This window comes from Salarias fasciatus, chromosome 10, assembly GCF_902148845.1.
Source record: "Salarias fasciatus chromosome 10, fSalaFa1.1, whole genome shotgun sequence".
In the NCBI taxonomy this organism is placed as follows: Eukaryota; Metazoa; Chordata; class Actinopteri; order Blenniiformes; family Blenniidae; genus Salarias; species Salarias fasciatus.
The window spans coordinates 9934819-9955654 of record NC_043754.1 but is presented as its reverse complement, the minus strand read 5'-3'; the positions used below and the strand labels follow the sequence as shown (position 1 = coordinate 9955654).

General features: G+C 40.8%; 2 protein-coding genes across 3 annotated transcripts; both read right to left on the bottom strand.

The window, feature by feature from the left end:
• Positions 1–395: 395 nt before the first annotated feature.
• LOC115394964 (cohesin subunit SA-2-like) lies at positions 396–16490 on the bottom strand. 2 transcript variants are annotated; one of them, XM_030100301.1, is made up of 34 exons: positions 16301–16490; positions 13009–13137; positions 12838–12916; positions 12501–12659; positions 12122–12218; positions 11950–12026; positions 11602–11806; positions 11352–11503; positions 10124–10197; positions 9571–9694; positions 9365–9463; positions 9055–9134; positions 8850–8957; positions 8247–8355; positions 7955–8072; positions 7705–7808; positions 7522–7614; positions 7320–7409; positions 7047–7250; positions 6897–6967; positions 6405–6492; positions 6067–6147; positions 5855–5947; positions 5580–5754; positions 5340–5479; positions 5152–5253; positions 4816–4964; positions 4598–4726; positions 4301–4509; positions 3731–3980; positions 3502–3612; positions 3286–3412; positions 2864–2941; positions 396–2297 (listed from the first exon to the last, which is right to left on the bottom strand). In XM_030100301.1, the coding sequence occupies exons 2-34, from the start codon at positions 13050–13052 to the stop codon at positions 2274–2276; spliced, it is 3843 nt and encodes a 1280-aa protein (XP_029956161.1). In that variant the 5' UTR covers positions 13053–13137; positions 16301–16490; the 3' UTR covers positions 396–2273. The 2 variants fall into 2 exon arrangements, with proteins under 2 accessions (XP_029956161.1, XP_029956162.1); XM_030100302.1 differs by having other exon boundaries at positions 3731–3977.
• A 1740-nt stretch (positions 16491–18230) lies between these two features.
• epd (ependymin) lies at positions 18231–19759 on the bottom strand. Its single transcript, XM_030100309.1, has 6 exons — positions 19666–19759; positions 19481–19521; positions 19246–19374; positions 18966–19152; positions 18801–18882; positions 18231–18670 (listed from the first exon to the last, which is right to left on the bottom strand). Exons 1-6 carry the CDS (start codon positions 19742–19744, stop codon positions 18544–18546), a joined length of 645 nt encoding a protein of 214 aa, XP_029956169.1. The 5' UTR covers positions 19745–19759; the 3' UTR covers positions 18231–18543.
• Between the last annotated feature and the right edge of the window lie 1077 nt (positions 19760–20836).

Sequence of the window (20836 nt, the reverse complement as noted above, 5' to 3'; positions counted from 1 at the left end):
TTCATACTGAAACTGTGCTGGTACATCAGTTTGATCTTTCACTTTGCAATTAAAAAAACAACAACATTCTTTTACAGTTTTTATCTTAGTGAAACCAAATATTTCTGAAACAGCATGACTAAAACATAAATAATAACAGAGTTTAGGAGGGATATAAAAATGTGTTAAAATCAAATCGGTGGAATCATGATCATCGTAAATTCAACCTAGTTTTAGTTCACCCAAACACCAGCAGTGTGTGGAGGAAATGTGTTATAATGTGTGAGTACAAAGTGTTCTGACACTACACTGTAGGGTAATTATTGTCAAATGGAGCATCTCGTTTAAACGTTGATAGCCTCATCTAAAGAAGATTGTTCACAAAGGATGATTTAACAACATCACTGGAATCATCACACAGTTGTAGATGGTTTATTCTGTTCATGTTACATCTCCAGACATAAATACAAACAATAAAGGATGCAATCGGCACTTTGTAAATGGGATAGAAACACAAAATTTAATATATGCAAATATTTAAATATGTATATAAACATACAGATGTATGCACATTTCAGCAGTTCAATGCAAAACAGAATAGATCCCAGATGAAATGATTTATGTAAATATACAGGCAATTTGAAGATGTATTGTTCTTATTTGCCTAGCTCGATTAGCTATGAATGTGCTGCTGTCTGTTTCTCTAGTTTTACAGTGACATTCAGAGGATCTGAGGGATTTATTTCTAGCTACGGTATGAACACACCTTCCATAAAATCTCGATTTGCCAACCAGGCTTATAGATAAACAGAAATATCGCAACAATGCATTACTAAACCAAATATGCCCTGTTAGTAGGATTAAAGAGTTACATTCTTTTTCTTTAACCATGACCAAAAAGTCCACACCAGAAACTGCAGATATAAAATAAGCACCGATGCACAATATATTACACTTTTGTAATTGTATAATATACAATTCTGATAGTATCGTGGTTGACTAAAGTACTGTAAAACTTTGTAATTTAGAATAGCTCTATAATATTTATACACGCAACAGTGGTAAACCAAACCGATAATGCCCCCCCCAAAAGAAACAAAAACAAAAACAAACGACACACAACTTTCTCCACCATTTTCTCAAACCTTTCTTCTAAAGATAGTAATAATGACATGTCTTTGTTAATAGATATTATTAGATAGTATACAGTGGGAAGAACTGGTCAGCATATATGAGAGAGATTACGTGTAGAGTTCATGAACGATCGTATGAATGCTCCCGATATTACAAAATAATTTCAGACGCAGTGATCAATTAGTCCGATCACCACATCGGAGCTGGCCGTATCTACAGTAACATAACTGTTCCCGTTAAAAAGGATTACTTTAGTATCTATGCGAAATAACACTATTAGAAACCATTCATTTACATTTGATTGTCGTTACAAAATGTCTATAAATCAAAGTCATCTATAAGATATAAAAGCAGAACGCATGTTTCTAAAAAATACCATCACAAAGAAATCTCAGAATTCTGTATATCATCTGTGGCAAGGCCTTTGAACAGGTTGACACGCCGGTTCACATTATACTCCACTGTGTACAGGTTTATCGTTTTTTTTTTCTTTTTTAATATATATGGCTACATGCCATGCCAGGATCTACAGCTTAGTACAGCAGGTGAAGGCAACATCACTCACACCTTTCCAATCGTACGTGGCCTTGAGAAACCTCGCCATGATCTGATCCACTGACAAACTTGTAAAAGTATGGCTATAAGATTAAAACGTCTGAGACAAAGATCAGAGCCAATGTGGTGTGAACAACAAAACAGCTTCATAAAAGTTGAATTTCTGTCAGGCTCTGTAGATTCGATCCTCCTGTGATCTTAAAGTTCTGTTCACTTCTCCTCTATATTGGCCACTACTTATTTACATTTTCAGTTGATTTAAATATAAAAGTTTAAAGGTTTATAACATTGGCTTGGATTACTGCCACTTGAGAGTCCGATCACCATGCAACAGCCACAAAACATCCATCCTGGCACTTTTCACACACCCAAAAAATGCTCCACTGCAAACAGATCCTGACTCCGATCCAGCAAAACAAACTTTTCCCCTGCAGTATGACAAAAGTCCGGCGTGCCAAAATAGCAGAATAAAACTCTTAATTCAAGCTCTCCTTCTATGTTGCAACAAAGTGTTAAAGAGGCAAACGTTGGTGTCCATTTCACAGGAAGCAGTCCGTCATCTCCAGAAGGTTTGGAGGCCACATCGTCCTTTTCCCCAAATCATGTTAGAACATCGACACATTGAGAACCTGGTGATAAACAGAAGAAAAATAAAATTAGACATCTTCCCTCCGAACATTAGGAAAAAACTACATCTTTTAGACAGGGAGTAACAAGTGAGATTTCTGAAAAGGCCCAAGATGAAGAGAGAACTAGACTAGAGGTAAGAATTTCAGTGTCTTTGTCTTTCAGCCTCTTTGGATTTGACACAGCAGGTTATTTTCTTCTGTTCTCCCGTGTCTCTCTTATCATCTGCACCCTCGTGTTCTCCCTCTCAGCATCGTTTTCCTACACAGTTCTCCTACGTGCATAACCAAACCACTTCCCCACCAAACTCTCCAACATTGACCTTTGAAGCTCATGTTTGTAATCTTTGAAGGAATTGAGGCTGAAATTAAGTTTTTTCTTCGGAAACAAATCACGTTTTTCTTTCACTGCTAGAAAACAGCTTGCAGCTGCCTTCCCTCTCCTTCTTTCAGATTACAGTGATATTTCACTCAAAACAGTTACATCAATGACACAAACACTTCTGCCCTCTGCATAAAGCTTCATATTTTGTCACAAACAACAGGTGTCATAAGTGGAATCATCCTACCGAATCATCCATGATAGAAGACGGATCAAAATAGTCTGGCTTTAGTTCAGTTCGCTCCCTGCGGTTCTTTGATGCTGGCTGGAAAACAAAAGCAGCTCGGTTAGAACAATAGCACTAAACAGTAACATAAAAAAGTGATTGTTGTGATTCAGCATTAAAAAATATGCTGATCGTTCCATCAGATAATATATAATCATTTGAACGTAATGATGTGAAAAATTGGAATTGGTGAAACCACTAGAGAGCAATAATACTCCTTCAGTTTGTGCAAAAACATTCATTTACTGTGATTTTAATCATCGGCTCGACATAAAGTGTTATTGTTGGGGCAATTAAAAAAATACTTTTGCAGGCCCTGAAAATATGACTTTTGGGGTTCTTCTTATGGACGAAAAAATTCATATTAATATTTCCTGATTTACCAAATCGATGTCCATTGTATCGAAGTCCATGCCCTCGTTGATGTCTTCCAGCCGGTCCTCAGACGACATCATCACGTCCTCCATGATGGGCTCCTCATCGTCCTCCATGAGCCCGGAGCCTCGGCGACTGTCCACAACACAAGAGCGACGCATCAGTTGTCTGTCAGCAAATCGACATGAGTAGCCTTCGTTATCATACAGCAAACACAGTCTCACAGCGCCTGCTGCATGTGGCTCCTCATCTTGGCGTAGTGCATGCTGACCCGCTCCTGCTGCTGCCGAGCCTCGGCTTGTTGTCTCTGCGTTATCATCCAAGTGACCTGGGTGCTGCGACGTGAGATCGTGCGAGAATTATTTCAAAATCTGCGCTACTGAACAAAGAAAAGGAACACATGACATGTTCAGGTTGCTATTATGAGGCTCGGCATTCGGATCAGTGATGTACTTGTAATCGATGGGAGCCTGGTGCTCTTGGTGTGGCTGCTGCTGCTGCTGGGGAGTCATGGGTTGCTGATGCTGCTGCTCGACGGGCATTGTGAACTGCGCGGCTGCGTAGCCGTCCTCGGGCCTCATCTTCTTTGGGTCCCGCAGCACGGTGGACGTGAGGTGCGGCGAATGCATCATCATGGGGGTCTGGGCGCTCTGCTCCCGGTTCAGCCAGGCCGCATCGCTGCTGCTGCAGCTGTTCTCTTCTGCTTGAGGAACACATTTGTGACAGTGGCTGGGGTTCAGTGAGTGCACGGATGGATGTGTGTGCCCCTCTTTATTTGTTATGACGATGGCAGCCACCTGCGACTTTCACAAACCGTCGAGCAAATATTTGATAGCTCAAAGGGAGCGCAGTTAGGATAACTAATCTAATCTAAAAGAGGAGGTACAGACACACATCAACATGCCTGTTAAGCATCATAGGCAAATATCAGTAAACAAAACTAACTTGGCAGTTGTGTTGGTGCTGATAAAATCGTGCTGCATTTCAGTTTACACAAAAGAATTCTGAAGGAAACCTGCTCACCTTCGGGCAGTTTTCTTTTGCTGGCAGCAGCTGGCTTGGACTTCTTACTCCTGACGGAGGACCCTCGACTGCTGATCCCACTGATGACGGACATTGTGTCGTCATCTCCGCCAGCCTGGAGGGAATTCCTGTACGAGATGAGGGGCAGCCAGCAGTCCTCTCTCTGCAGGGCCATCTGAAATGTCATGAATCGCTCCAAGTACATGTGACTGGAGAAGTTAAGAATCACAGTGTTAGAGTGCTTTCAAATTCTTTATCACAACCATGCTCTTATAGCACACTGTGGCTCAAACTTACACCGTCCTCTTGTCCTGTCGAAGCAGTTTGCTCGAGAACTCGCTCAGGATGTCTAAAAATGCCAGATTAAGCGGCGGACTGCCTTCTCCTTGGGGACTGGGCTCTTTGAAAGCAAACTCGATCCCATCCCTGAAACAAACAACGAACCACAAATTGGAAACTTACTGTTAGGCATCCGAAGATGGAATCAATAACGTCCACTCAAGACAGTTACTTACTTATGAAGCATGGCTATAGCCTCCCTGGTTTTCAATTGATCCAAACCGAAGGTGAGCGAGAAGCGTCGAGCGAGCTCCTTGATTCCACAGAAGGCGGACGACGAGCGGTCGAAGCTGAGGCCGAGCTCAGACAACATCTCATTGAATAACTGAAACGGACGATCACAAAGATGTCACTTTTAGAACGAAATGTGAAAGATCTGATTCTCACACTAACTCATTCTGGATTGGCAAGACTGTACGAATAGCTAGAATTACTAAAATAAAAGCAATGAATAATGAAACACTCAATGTGCAGCGTCTAGTCTGAGTCTCCATCTGGAAACAGCGTCTTACCTTCTGCAGGCTCAAGATGAGGGTCTTTGCACATTGCACTTTGTCGATTTGTCTTGTTTTACTCATTGTTTCCTTAATGATATCTCCATAATCATTGTAATACTGTTTCGAAATACAAAAAAAGTTTCTTCACCAAAATGAGCGATTCCAATTGAATTTGACAGCTGAGGTGAAGGTTTTCGACTTACCCGCATGTACTGTTTAAATATATCTGCTCCAGTGTCAATTTCCACAACATTGTATACGATTAATTTGCAGTAGGCGGCAAGAAGGTTCCTCCGCTTGTGCAGAGCCTCAATTTTGCTGGCTTCATCGTCCTGCTGTCCATCTGAAAGACAAAACGTTCCAAAAAATGCATTTAAGAAAAAAAAAAATCATTAGAGACTTGTTGAATGGTGCTTGTGAAGACTGGGAATTGATTTTTAAACCTGTGCTGTTGCTGTCATCATCCTGATCAATGAAAACTTGATCCAGGATGAAGTTGAGCAGCTCTGCCTGTAAAGAAGAGTCTGGCGTGTAGACCAGAGACTCCAGCTGCTCACGGCCCGACGACATGATTTGGTGACTGAAGATGAGGAGCAGATCACACAGTATGGTGAAGGCCTGCAACAAACACAACCCATCGGCATTGTTGATGATACCAAGCAACCTGCATAAAAATCATGTATGAAGAACAGCAATAAAAGAGATATCCTAATCCCACCTGTTCTTTGACGGCTGTGTTGACAGTATTGATGTAACGTTGACACATCAAGCAGAAAGCTCTCATTTGCTTTCTTAAAGTCACCATGTCACCCTGAAAAGCAATGTTGGAAAGCAATGTTATTGTATTCATTTGACAAATGCACTTTTCACATTAACTGGCATTTCCATCACATTAAATTTCATTTTCTTATTAGTTAATTTGAGCAGTACCTTCACTGAAGCGCCGTCTGAAACCTTCGCAAGATGCCACAGGATAATATAGTGAGTGCACTGCATCGCGTGAATCACAATCTGAGGGCCAGAGAATCAAGCAGTGGTTAGCTTACTGAAACTGTGGGACTAAACGACAAGAAGGAATTTGCATTAGTTCAGTCAACGACATTCTTTACGTGGTTTGTGAACTAAGCGACTGAAAATACACATAAAAATTAAGAAAATCTGGCCTGTCCTTCAATAGTACTGAGGGAGGGCCGTCTTATATTTGGATCAATGTTCTTCAAAAAAATATCTCAAGGCTTTCCCATTCCCAAAGCCCGACATGAGCACACCTGTTCCGGCATATCCCCGTTTTGCAGCCCCGTGCTGAGTAGCCTGTAGTTGCTGGTGAAGAGATCCCACTTGGAGAGGTCGTGTGCACTGGAAGCAGAAAAACAGAACCAATTGGAAGTGAATAATATATATGTATTTATGAAAATATTGCTAAATCAGTTTTAGTGACTTCCTAAGTCACTTGTTGAGGGAAAGATGCTGGCAAAGACAGACCGTCTGCTTGGAGTCTTCATTTTCATTTCCAAAAACACTTTTACTATTTTCTGATTTTAGTTAATATTCAGAAAATACAAAATAAATTAATATGCTTTTACTGCTGGTGATAAAATAAATATGTATATCAAACATGAGAGTGCTATTAATTGTAGCTAACATGAAAAATTACCAGAATAGTGCAAGTAGAAAATACTTGAAGTTACTGTACTTTGAACTATCCAACCTTCTTTAATAAGTAGTGACTGAAATGTTAAGCACAGACTGAAGTTCTTTACTTGTGGAAAGCGCTGATCTTCTTCAGTGTCGACAGAACCTGGTAAGCGTCGTCCTCGTCTGGTTCTTCACCCTGACGGACAAACAGATGAGACTTGCTAAATCCTGGCCGCACGTGAGCATGGTTTAAAGCAGAATCTTCTGGCGCCTACCTCTTGCAGGAAGTCCTCCAGGAGCCTGTTGAACTTGTCCACCAGCTCGTCGAGCAGCTGGGATCGAGCGATGTCCACGCGGTTGAAGATGGTGAACTCCTCGTTGCAGAGATAGTGGTAGGTGGTGGAGCAGGCCTCCAGGACCTCCGTGTCTGTGTGCTTATCCACAACCTCCCAGATTTGTCGCAGCAAGGCATCCAAATGCTAAATGGAAACCGCACTGTTAACCTCATCCTTGCGGTTTTGTGAATATGGGCTGAAACGGGGACAAACCTTCTCTAACCGTCCAGTTGTGTAGATGTCGAGATCAAAGTACTTTGGGATTTGTAGCAAGTTGGTGACTTTATCAATGTCAACGCAGTACTGAGACAAAACAGAGAAAGCAATCAGGCTGGGTAGTTCAGGATGAAACCTCTTAAAAGGAATAAAAAATGGCTTCTTTTCAAAAAGTTGTGACTTTAGCTGTCGCACTCACCTTCGCCAGCAACAGAGGTAGAGCCACAGCAAACATCTCTGTGATCCGTGTCCGGTCATCCAGCTGAGTTTTCTTCTCTTTGGCAGTCAGCACCTTTTCGATGCAGCACAAGAACAACAACATGAAATCCCTCAAGGAATGAAGTTCATTTCCAGATATCGAGCATGACTTCCTGACACTCACCCTCTTTCCTGAGCCTCTGCCGACTGGAGGGTGGCATTCACAAGCCTGCCTGACGGCACAGAGCATGATCTCCACCAGAGCGGTCTCCTGCCTGTCAGTGAGGGCTGGCACGGACGCAACCAAGAAACAAAACAAAAAGCGAAAAAAAAAAAAAAAAAAAAAAAAAAAATCAGAAATTCAGTTATTTATCAAAATGACTGGTCTAAAAAAAATTCTCAGGAGGTAATTACATTCGGCGGCCTTCCCTTACCCTCCTCTCCTGGCACGGGCTCGTCCAGCAACAGACTGATCATGGTCTCCCAGTCTTTGAGCAGCTCGGAGCCACACTCCCACAGGCTGTCCACCAGGTAGGCTCCATGTTCATGAAGCTGCAAAATACAAGGTGCAAGACACAAAAAATAATCTTTGAGGATTTTAATGCAAATTTCAGATTGTTTTTTTTTTTTTTGTTGTTGCTGTTTTTGAATTAGCAACTACATGTGTGAAGTCCTGATGGGTATTATAATGGAAATGGAAACAGCATCATGCAGCAGTCTGAGCACCTCACTCTCCAAGAAGAAGAAGACAGTAGTCTTGATGAGGCTACCATTAAGGCTCTGCCTGCCTCTCCTGGGAAGTCCTTCGTCCTCAGGACCTCGATGGCTGAACAGCCTTCAAGAAGCAGAATAGAGCATTACAAATAAAGGGGCGAAAATGGGGGGGGGGGGACATTGCAGACCCCCGGATAAAACTGGATGAAATTTCACACATTTACATAGATTTAATACAGTCTTTTAGAATTACTGCTTGCATCATATCAATCAAAGCACCAATTAAACACAAAAATTGGGCACTTTGAGGCTGAACATTTTTAAATACAGAAGAATCAGGATTACCCAAATGATGCAAGTTTCTGTATCGATTTAATGGAAACCTGAGAACAGTGAAGAATCTGAGGCTGAGGGAGGTCAAGTGTCAATGCACTCACGTTATGGATTATACACTTCTACTCTACTTGACACAGCTCTACCTCAGGTAGACTCAAGTGAATCAAACAGTCTGTTCATATGATAAATAATCTGGGCAAGGCTGCCGTCAGTCCTACACCATTAAATCCATAAAGTACGGCAGGTCAGTGACACATCTTGATGAAAGAAGACACTTACTTCTTGAACAGAAACTCTCCTGCTGAGACAGCGATGGGTCGGTGTGCCGAGTAAACCAGATGATACACACTCTCACAGTCCTCCGCTGTCAGCACCTCATCACTACTCCTGTTACAGAAACAGAACGGCTAAGTGACAAAAGACACGTCGATTCACCTATAACAGACACAGAGCGAGCACTTTAAAAAGAAGGGGTGTCACGTACTGCAAAACAAGAGTGAGAAGCTTAATGGCTTGCACTGCAACATCGTACTCCTTATCCAGAGTCATCGAGACAATGCGATCCTGTGAGTGAGAATCAAGCAGGGAGTCAGATATTCTCCAGAGGATTACAAATGTAAGCACAATACTCTCTCGTTGTGAAAATGTATTAAAAAGAAGATAAACACAAGTAAATTCAGAAACATTTCCTATTAAACATGCGGTCATATTTCTCATTATAATATAAAAGTGAAATTGCTGTTGTTCCTAGCTGCAAATAGAAATCCAATCAATCTGTGCAGCTGCTGGCTCACCTTGAAACGACTCGTGAAGAGCTCCAGTCGAGTGCTGAGCTCTCGGTTGTAGAAGAGGCCCTGCAGGGCAGTCAAGCACTTCAGCCGCACCTCGCCTTGCTGGATTCAGAGAAGATAATAGGACCACCCCATTGATGGATACTCAGAAACAAGAAAGAGGCATTTCCTTTTGTTTTCAGCTGCTCTTGGACGCAGTATCTGCTCACCTTGTCATGCATCGTCCAGCCAACATACTTCAAGTAGCTGTCGTTCAGGAAGGCGTCGCTGTAGAGCTTCATCCACGTGCCGATCTCCTCAATGCAAACAGCTCGGATCTCAGCGATTGCATCCCTGCCAAAGAAGTGAAATTCCCTCAGATCAGTCACTGCACATTATATACAGTTTGTCTGAATTCAAACTGTATTTTGATTAGTTCACGGTAATGGAAATTTCCAGCTGTTTTCCTAAACAATCAGTGACAACCCTTTATTTGTGTGCTGAAAAGTTAAGATTGTTTACAGCTCTGGATGTATACCTCACATTAAACTTCATTTACAATTGCAGAAAGATACTTAGTTTTTTCTCAAAAGGTGTTCACTACAGAGTTCCCAGACTCATGTTGTTGTTGACAGACACTTCCCACTAGAGGGCGCCAAAGAGCTATGAATAGATACTGACGGCTCCCTGCCTCTGGAGGAAAACCTGAAGTTTGACTACAGGCCTGACAGGAATATCTTCCACTCAACATGCAGTGTGAGAGTCAGAGAAGGATGAACATACCGATATCTGTGGACGAACACTCCTTTGAAAATGGCATTCATCATGTTTTCTATTTCATCTTGATTTTCTTGAAGCTGAAAGAAAAGATGCAATGTTCTAAATTGTGAAAACAAGAAAAATCAAAAAATATTATCATATCAACCATCATTTCATTTCTTTACAATGGAACCCAAATATGAGCGAATAAGATAAGAATAAACTTTTGGAGAGATTATTGATCACTATAGCCACCTATAGCCAATGTAGTGATTAACACTCCTGTTTAATACCGTGAAAGGTTGTGGATTCTAATCCGGGCCTTTCTGTGTGGAGTCTGCATGTTCTCCCAGTGCATGCGGGGATTTTCTCTGGGCGCCCCGCTTTAATCCCACATTCCAAAAAACTATAGAATGATTAAAAAGATTCATCGATGACTTTCCTGTGTGAATGGAAGTGTGTGACTGTCTTGTCTCTCTGTCCTGTGATATACAGCCACCCTGCCTGCACCAAGTCATCTGGGATCAATTCCAGCACCAAACAGGGCCAATGCTGCATAAAAGTAACACGGGTGTGGACGAAAATTGAAAAACTGACTTGGTAATTTTCAGAGAGAAATTAGGAAGCACTAATTTTGTAGTATTTGTTGATATTTCCATTTCATCAAGAAAGAACGTAAAAATTGTAACTGTATTTTGAGATTTACAAAATATGCTCGATGAATAAAATACGCTATGAGATCCTTACTCAGAGTATAACTGAAAGCTTGTTATGAGAACACTGAGGGACACCATTATCACTTCAGTTTGAGTTCCTCTTGGTGGAACATGGAGCATTTCAGTTCTCAAATTTCTGTTGGGGGTTCCCTTTCAGTACCTGTTAAATTAACAGTGCTCTCGTTTCTTCCAAGTTTAAATTAAACTGAGTCATGATATTTGCATGAACACCTGTGTCAGCATGTATTTTGTACACTCTGATAAAGTGAACATCCTTTTGCCTGGGGTTCTACAAGCCAATATGAAAAATGTCTTCAAGAATCTGGATCGATGTAACTTATTTTCAGTTCAACAAAATGTCCTCAAGCTCTTCTTCTGAATATCATTTCAGAGTTTTTACAGCGATTAAAGCCAAAACAGGCAATACAAACTTTCGGTTTTGGGGAAACACTGTCTAGGAGAACAGCTCACCACGGAAAAGTCCCCAGAACCAGACGGTTCAAAAATAGCTCAGGTAAACCAACTTTTCTTCTCACCTCTTTCCGCTTCTGCAGCAGCAGCTCCAGCCTGTCGTTGGCCCTTTTTGCCGCCACTTTGTTCCTCTCCGCCTCGTACTGCCTCTGTGTGTTGTCCATATTGATGCTCAGGTTGAGAGCAACATTCACCAAGGCGGTCATCAGCTTCATGGCTGACCGAGAAAAGCAAAAGTTCAACACACAGCCTGAGGGAGCAGCGGCTTCCAGACAGTAACGTCAAAGAGGGGAACACTGAGGCGCTGCTACTGACCTGCCAGTGTGCTTGTGTGTCTGAATGCCCGGACCTGTGAGTCCGACAGGCCCGTGAGTAGTGAGATGACCGTGTCCATCATGTACTCATCGTAAATTATGCTGTACTGGCACTGCCGCACCAGCACAGCGATGAAGTCGCAAAAGCTTATCCTGAATTTTTTCCACTGTGGTCCTGAGAGAGTTAATGGATAGTCGCCACTGTCCTGTGGAATGAGGGCAGAGATAATTAGGATTGCGTTTCATTCGTGCTATTATTAACCATTAATGGTTTGAGTAATAGAAACAACTCATGCTTTCATGTGATAACTGCACAGACTTATGGATTTTAAAACCCAGTGTGCATTACCTCATCGAACTCCTCCGTCATTTTGCGGATGATTTCAGAGTTCTGCATATGCCTGAACATCTCTCCACTCACCGCACCTGCGAGGTGGAGTAGCAGTAAAAATATTCAGCCTTACAATTTGCTTTCAGGATCCCGGAATGCCACATACTTTCACACAATGTGAAGCTCTTACCTTTACAACCAGAGCACTGAATGAAGAAGTTGATTAAGTCCAAAAGAGCAATGTCCCTGTCATGTTTGTACGCCTCGATCCAGTCATCAACAACAGACTGAAGAATAAGAAATAATCACACTTTAACCGCATTATGAGCTCATACAATAAACTCTGAATCAAAACAATAATCCCTTTATTTTAAATCAATAATTTATATTATCAGAAACAATCAGATTATCCTAAAACCAATGACAGATTTTACCCATCAAGTATTGAAAAGTACCCAAAAATATTTGAACCACACGTACCAAAACTGTGAAAATACTGTCAAAGTTTGAAATTGCGAGAATGGAAATGAAAGTAAACTACAAGGCATGACCAAAGTTGGTAAACCAACCTGTGTGGCACTCTTCCCCATTTTAATCATCTCGAACAGAGTCATGTTCTCCATCCCATTCTCGTGATGGTGGCCGTTCACCCAGCCAGAAGCAGGGACCCTCCCGGCCCCCCCTCCTCTGGCCCTCTCTCCGAAGGCCTTCTTCCCTTTCTTGGCGGCCTGTTGGACAGAAAAAGATAATATATTAGTACAACTACCACATGAGGACACATGGATTATTGGAAGCCTGAAATAAAAACAATACGCTAGAATTAAATACTCTTTAGTGAAAAATTAAATGACATGTAGGCAGTAAAGCAGCAGTGAATTGAGGTGTAGAAAATGTTACTAAACATACCGTGCCCTTTCCTGATTTTGCATTTTTGCCATCAGGATCCTCAAGGTCAGTATCTGATGACAACTGGGACTCTGCCTCCCTGTAGACATCGCATAAAGTCACTGCCACCGTCAAAACAAAGGGTGACCATGACGTGATTTGAAGACACGATTTCTGCCACGCATCACTTACGGAGGAAACTGAAACTCTGTGTGCAAATCCTGCGCTGCTATCATTTCTGGAACATTTTCTGGCTCGGCTGGAAGTTGTGTGCCTCGGCTGTTCTGGACTTCAAACAGGAAGGGATGTCTTCAGCAACGCCTACAAAGGAAAAGAGATTCATACCAATTACAAGACAATCGTTTATGACTGATCATTCTATTCAAAACTCAATTAAAACAGTGTAATAATTATCTCTTTTTTTAACATTACTGTTTGAGAAATCACATTCCACTTCATGGCAGAGAGGAAATTTGTGTTTGTGCTGTCAGAAAATTCACAGTACTTGAACACACCATCCAGAGCTTGAGAACTCTATCAAGATACCTCATCTGAATAATTGTGAAGAAGCATGTAAATGCACACGCACACACATTCATGTGAGCGTGAGCATGCAAAATATACTGACATCCCAATAGGGTAGGATTTGATTGAACTCTCAAGGAAAAACAAACACTGGATTTCAATCAAGCGTTAGTATGCTCTGCCAATTGGAACTGTGTTAGGTGAGCAAAGAAATTTCTCAATCTGAGTTGATATTGTCTATTAGGTTAGCCAGACATGACAAATGTAATGCTTAGGTAATAAGATTTTATGCACAACCAATACCACCCCCATCCCCCAAAAAAGGGAAGAAAAACAATTCTGTTATGAGAATTTGATTGAATTAGACAATTCACATAAAAGTCACATGTTAGGACAAAAATCTGCTATTTCCTGTGACTGAGGTCAAGAAGTCATTGGAACAATAACAGAGTCCCACAGGTCATGCTTATGCTAAAAAACTCAAAAAACAAGAATTGTTTGAATATTTTATTAAACAACTCAGAGGTGGGTCTCAGCTGTTGCCTGGCTACAGTCTTGTTTCTGAGTAAATAATGACAGTCAGTAACTTATTCCCTCCACAAACAGTAGACACAACTCATAGGCTCGGTCCCACCGTCACTCTGCAGCTGCATTCACACCTTGAATCAGAGCTCAAAGGCTGAACTTTCACAGATCAATAAACCTTCTGGAAAGGCTGATAACATTATGTAATTAATGAACATTTCTACTGATGACTACTGAATTGTGGGCTTTCATGTCTTACTGAAAAAGTGAAGAAATGTTTAAGTAACACCTCACATTTTCCAGCATGACGAAAAGTTGTACTAAGGAAACAGAAATGTAATCGCCAGTAATTGGGATTGTCGGATTCCACTTCTTGGATATCTGGATTGGCCTTTTCCTGCTCTTTAAAAAACTAAACTTTTCTTCTCACATGTTCCTCTTCCTCAATAGTTGCACTGGCAGACTGTCAGTTGAAGGCACCAGAGACACTTGTTGCTCAGCAGAGCCTCAGCACATCATACATGTGATCTGCATTTTTGAATTTGTAAATGTTTCACACGTATCCACGCAATAGTAGTGGCTCACAGACCAGCTGGTATCTGGCTTTTATGAAGCAACCATAAATCTCTGACTGATCCTGTTCAGAGATAAAAATGAGCACTTACTCACCACGAGATCTTATGATATAGGAAGCTAAACTGTGTGTACGATTAAGTCATGTTCTGGGTTCATGTCTCACACTCTGTTTGATCCAGCTGCTGTGAGAGCAGATTAGCTTTTCAAGTACAGGTAAGAAAAAAAAAAAGCACACTTTATCCATCCATCTTCTATAACACTTTATCCGTCAGAGATATAAGGAGCTGGAACTGATCCCAGCTTACTGTGAGTGAAGGCAGGTTACACCCTGGACAAATCACAGGGCAAATACAGAGAGACAAGACAGTTACACAAAATCGCAATTTATGGTCACAATTTAACCTCAAAATGCATGTTTTGGGGACTGTGGGAAGTAACCACATTTTCCAGAGAAAATCTACTCGGGGACATTCAAAGTGCCCCCTCAGGGCCTAACCCAGACTTGAACTGGGACTTTCCTGCAATGAGATGAGAAAACACTACAGCGTTGTGCAACCCAGCATACCAAAGCAAAATGCTAAGTACAACAACAAACATATGACGATTTAGAGAATAAATGATTAAATAAAAAGCATAAGTTGCCATTGAGGATGAGAAAATGATTCCTATCCACAGCAATACTGCTGAATAACATTACACCTTCGGCCACAGACCACCACCTGAGATTCACATACTGATAGTTTGTTTCTTCACATTTAATAATGTATAGAACATTTTTTTTTAAATCACTTATACAAGCCATGACGATTTGTAATTCACCAGGTTTCCTAAATGCACACGTTCCCGCATTCAGTTTAGTTTTTTATTTGTGTGTAAATCAAGCCTCTGAAGCGTAAATGACATCCATAAAGACTTTTATCCATCTATGATTATGTGCAATATACTGTAAATAAGTTGGATCTCTCATTCAATCACAGATATGAAGCTTATGATGTGTTTCTTCTTGTTTAACTTGTGAGATGGTGGGACGCATGGAAGAAGTAGAAGACCTTTCATTGGCTGAAGTTCATTCAAGTCGATCATCCAAAACGTACTTTTTTTTTTTTTTAAGAAATTGTGCACTGAGTAAGAGTTTTCCTACAGTTTAATTTGATATATGTAATACTGCTTGATTATAGCCCGGTTGTAAACAGACTAAAGCAGGCCTGCCTTCGAGGCGCCTTATATAGGACGCGCAGGGTGTAACGCTGATGACTCTCCCGGACAGGCGATGTGACATTATCGTGGGTAGGTACGTCAGATCACAGTTGGTAGTAAACAGCTCGGATCTGAAACAAGCTGATCTGACAACACCTCTGACAGGCGCAGTTGTATACTTCGGAAGTACAGACAGGACTGGAGATGCCTCCGAGCTGCCGCCGCCGCCGCTGACTCTTCTCCACTCTCATCTCCTGACGTGCCAAGCAGCTCCCTGGCTAATGCGAGCTCATCCAACTGACATATCACCCCAGCGAGGCATTAAAGCTCTCAACAGTGAGGGCCACTCGTTCATATATTCATCAATAGCGAGCGTCGATCGTAACAGCTGAAACGCACTTCAAAGATTTACGGCATCAACTCGGCTGCTAGCTTGAGTAGCATTACTGTTAGCCGCAACTGGCTATGCACACTAGCATAAGTAACAACAGCTGGAAATAACGAACGAAACATGACAATCGCATTCTTTGTCATTTAATGAATACGGTATCTCTTCCGTGTTTGTGACACGAGATGAAACCGATCCCAGCTGTTGTTGCCACACTCCCCCCTCGAAGCCGTATCTACGTTAACGTTAGCTATCCGCCATTTTACAACTTACCTCGTTTTAATTCAAAGACGGATTGAAAACAAATAATCCACACGTCGCGGACTTTGCAAAGTGCGCGCGTTTGTCAACTCACTGCACGAGCTGTCACTTTTTAACACCTGAAAAATAGTGTTTAATTTGCCAGCTAACGTTAAGAAGCTCCTTGGTGGCTAATGTATGTGTTTTCGTTGTTGTGCATGTAGCGCACACACACCACCTGTCGGCTTCTCCGGGTACTGCAGCTACAGGGCCATATCCTGTCTCAGGCTCGTCTCTCCTGTCATCACTACATGAGAGAAAATCTAGTTTAATCTTCAGAAAAACTATGAAAAGTAAGACTTTCCGAAATAATCTGTCATAAAATGCAATCACATATGTATTTAAGTGTCAAATGAAACGTCAGTGCAGTTGCAGTGCTGGGTGACGTGTTTGTGAGTTACTTCTATTTAAAATTGTATTTCCAGGTACATTCATGAAGGATTCTAATAAATTTCAGCTTTACAATTTTTTTCCTAACTGTGACAGTATGTGCTGCACATTTGCACAAGAAGATTAATCGAACACCAGTAAATAAACCAGACTCACAGAGAACATAATCCAGCTGAAACAGATCATTTACACAACCTCAATATTAGCAGCTCCATCTGAAAGAAACTGTAACACAGTGGAAACCATGGCTCAGTTGTGGCCGTGGTTGCCATTAAATCCGGACAATACACACTGGATTTCCACATATCAAAGTTTCCTTGAGCAAGACACTGAATGAGGCAGCCACATCCACGAGATTTATGAATAAAATAATAAATTTTTATTGTATTTATTAGAAATGGTAAAACTATATCTTCAACATTTATTACACATAAACTGAAATATTTTACTTTTTACAAATTTTATTCTTGATCATTTGGGTTTATACGTTATGAAAAATAAATACAAAATACTTCAAAATATTAGGATATTTATTTAACTCAGAGGCTTTCCCCAGCAGGCTAACATTGTCACATTCATAACTTTAAAAATGCTCAAAACTTTATAGTTTATGCTATGAATGTAGAAATGTTGTGATCACACTGAATGATGAAATTGTAAACAAAACTAACCTCTGATTCCAATTTGAATCCGGGAGACACAATAACGACACATTACCAATTGAGAATTATTAAAAGGTGGCTGCATGCAGACTTATGAGTTCAAATTCTTAATATTATTGCCATATTACAAGTGTTTTCTGGACAAAATATAAGCTCACCTTCAACTTCTTCAGCCCCAGAAAACAAAAATCGCAGTTTTAAAATAGTTTTGTCAGTAAAAACCCTCACAGACAAATGGTTACTTTGATTTCACTTAATTCGTTGATCATTTATTTTGTATTTTGTCATTTTCACTTGCTGAATCTTTTGTAGTTTATCCATCCATCTTGTTGTTTTATGGTCACTTTTACTCTACCATTCATCACATTCAAATTGGTCTCTATAATGTAGATCCCTCAAAGTTGTTTGCACTCTGTCACCCAGTCCCTGGTTTGAGTTGAGCTCCGTTCTGTGTGGAGTTTTGATGTTCTCCCAATGCTTGCATGGGGATTCTCCAGGAGCTCTATTTTTCACCCACAGTCACAAAATATACGTTTGAGATTGATTCATCACTCTGAAATGCCCATTAATGAGAATGTGAGCGCATGTGGTTCTCTCCGTTTCCCCTGTGACGAACCTGCTCACTGAGTTGGATAAAGCTCGTTGGTGAAGCATATGGAGCAACATTGCCAGTGGTTGAGCTATTATGTGGCTGTTTTGCATCTTGCTTAGTGGAAAGTCCAGCCTTCCATTTGTTTCTAAAAACTGTGCTGTCATTGCTGCCTTACACAGCACTCGTTATAATTACCATAAATAAATAAAAAAAGAAAAAATGTCATCATAGGCCAAAATGAAACACTACAGACCTTTAGTCAGCATTGACATTTTATTGTTCCATTAATCATATTTTACAGGTTTTGTAAGCAGTACCAACTTGAAAAGCCGCCAACTGCTCGTGATTATGACTAAATTCTATAATCCATGTTGAACCTTCATCTTTTACACCGGAATGTTTGTATACAGTGCGATCCATTCAAAGCCATGTCTTCATAGTTGAGTAGGAAATGAGATGGATACAGATGTGATGCAGCGCAGCGTCACAAGGAAAAAGCTGAGAGAAGGTCTATCGCTGTGGTGGGTCGTGCTCGGATAGGTTTTTAATTCTGCTGACTTCCGAAGCCGTCTCTAAATGAACTCGTGGTAGAAGCTGTGTACTGTCCCTTCAGGTGTCTCCTCCAGTGGCAGTCCTTGGCAAATGGAAGGCACCAAGAGGAGATCAGGATCCTTGATCTCATTGTCAATGTCCAGGGCGCTGTGGGAGATAAATTTCACAATCATTATTCTTAAAGATATTCATTGTAAGCTGTATATGTACAACTAATTGACTTCAGAAACTACTGGAATATGGGTAGAGTGACATAAACATTAAAATAATCACTAACGTGAAAAGAAGCGTTGAGGAGTCAATGAAGTACATGGTGCTGAGCGGCACACATCCCACGGTTACAGAGGTGGAGTAGGAGCCTGAACAAGAAAATGCACAAACACGTGAGTTAAAATGAATCACAGAAAAATGTGCATAATAGATTTGAAGACAACCTCCCCACCTGTTTTGCCTAGTAATCCTCCTATCCATACACTGACTTTTAATCCCTCCCCTTCGATTGAAGGATTTCCAACGTTTAGTGCTCCATAAAACTTGGCGTCATCGGGAATATCCATCGGATGCATGCTGCACTGCAGGGCTTTTTTCTCACAGCTCTGATTTTTGCTGTCAATCTCATAGAAAACCCCCTGCAAAAAGCAGACACGGGTTCAGACACCCAACAACTTAATGTGACCTTTTATTTAAAAAAAAAAAAAAAAAAAAAATCAGAGATGAGTTACCTCTTCAAAAAACATCAGCACATCCAGGCCTATGGAAGTGTTGGTGGGGTGGCTCTCGTTTGATCTGAACCGGAGTTTCTTGGCCGTTGATTCGTAAGTGAACGTCCCATATGCTCGTGTCTCACCACTCTTGAGGTTTATCTGGTTCGATAAGAAGGTGCACGTTGACAGAGAATGAAAAAGACGGTTTCTGAAGAGCCGTCGAAGTATCTGCAGAGTCGATTTGAATAAAAACGAGACTCACCACGCTCAAATGTCCTGTCATGTTGGGAGCATCTGAAAGGTAACATATTTAATAGAATTACTCGAAACATAAGAGGATGTGGATGAAGTCATTATTCTGGAAACTAACTGAAAATGGAAGTGTGGCGGTAAATCACAAACCCAGAACTGAAAAAAAATGTGGTAGAAAATTCTTACGACAAGGATGATGATGGTGATCCGCACGGGTGGTGGCGGTCAAGCACATGAGGACGAAAAGCGTAACAGCTACATACATTTTCCTGGTCCGGAGGGAGTCACAGCCTTGTGGAAGAGATGGCAAAATACAGCCTTCAGCGCATCTAGTCATCTCTGAGTTTTCGGCTGCTTTTATAGGACCTGCTGCACATAAAAATCATGTTGTTGCGTAAAAAAGGCCCAGGTTAATAACCCCCAATACTTTGAACACCAAGCTGTGTAAACACATCCGCCTTCATCCCTGCTGGAGGTGACCTGATTTTGCCTTTTTCAGGCTATTTTTTTGTGATTTCGCAGATGTTCTCAGAAGGACCCCTCAGATTGTCCAAAACAAGACAGACAATGGAGGATCCTGTGGTTCATATGAGGTGAACAGCACGCAAAACTCTCTCCTAATGTGGTTGTGATAAAAGTTTTACATGTAATACAGTGATGTGGTTTCAGGACTATTGTATTTGGTATTGGAGTCATATTGTCCACAGTTGTCTCTCTTCTGTCCATTCAGCAACTCAACATGTTTTGGTTGCATTTTTAAGTGGACATGCTGCACTTTCCATTGAAACATCCTGTGTTATACTGGAATGCTAAGAATATATATACATATATATATATGTATATATATTCTTAGCATTCCAGTATATATATATATGTATATATATATGTATATATATATACATATATATATATATATATATATATATATATATATATATATATATATATATATATATATATATATATATATATATATATAAAAAAGGCATTTTTTTCCTGAATTGCCACAATGCAACAGTTAAGACGGGGGATGGTCAGACAGATGTACACATAATGTATACGCCAGGAAGCACAACCGATGACGCACCGTTGCACAACACTGAGATGACATTTACACACTTCTTAGTCTGTCGTATAGAAGAACCAAACCAAATACCCACATCCTGATTTTTATGTAAATGTATGTAAGTTTAGGAATGTGTAACTCAATCATCTTGCATTGATCCAATTTCCTCTTTCTAGTAAGAGGGATTTGCTCAAAGAATGTAATTCAAACAGTTATTTCACAGTACAAATGTGAAATAAATAAATTATTCTCTACACATGCAGGTAGAATTTGCTTGGGTATGTAACAATG

Bases quoted from the DNA above. Each gene is read 5' to 3' on its own strand.
- LOC115394964 (XM_030100301.1), bottom strand. From the start codon at position 13,052: ATGATAGCAGCGCAGGATTTGCACACAGAGTTTCAGTTTCCTCC. The intron at 11,807-11,949 runs GTAATGCACACT...CTCATTCCACAG, and splicing joins TGACGGAGGAGTTCGATGAG to GACAGTGGCGACTATCCATT. The intron at 4,965-5,151 runs GTAAGACGCTGT...CGTCCGTTTCAG, and splicing joins TCATCTTGAGCCTGCAGAAG to TTATTCAATGAGATGTTGTC.
- epd (XM_030100309.1), bottom strand. From the start codon at position 19,744: ATGTATGTAGCTGTTACGCTTTTCGTCCTCATGTGCTTGACCGCCACC. The intron at 19,522-19,665 runs GTAAGAATTTTC...GTTACCTTTCAG, and splicing joins TCACCATCATCATCCTTGTC to ATGCTCCCAACATGACAGGA. The intron at 19,375-19,480 runs GTTTTTATTCAA...ATAAACCTCAAG, and splicing joins ATTTGAGCGTGGTGAGTCTC to AGTGGTGAGACACGAGCATA.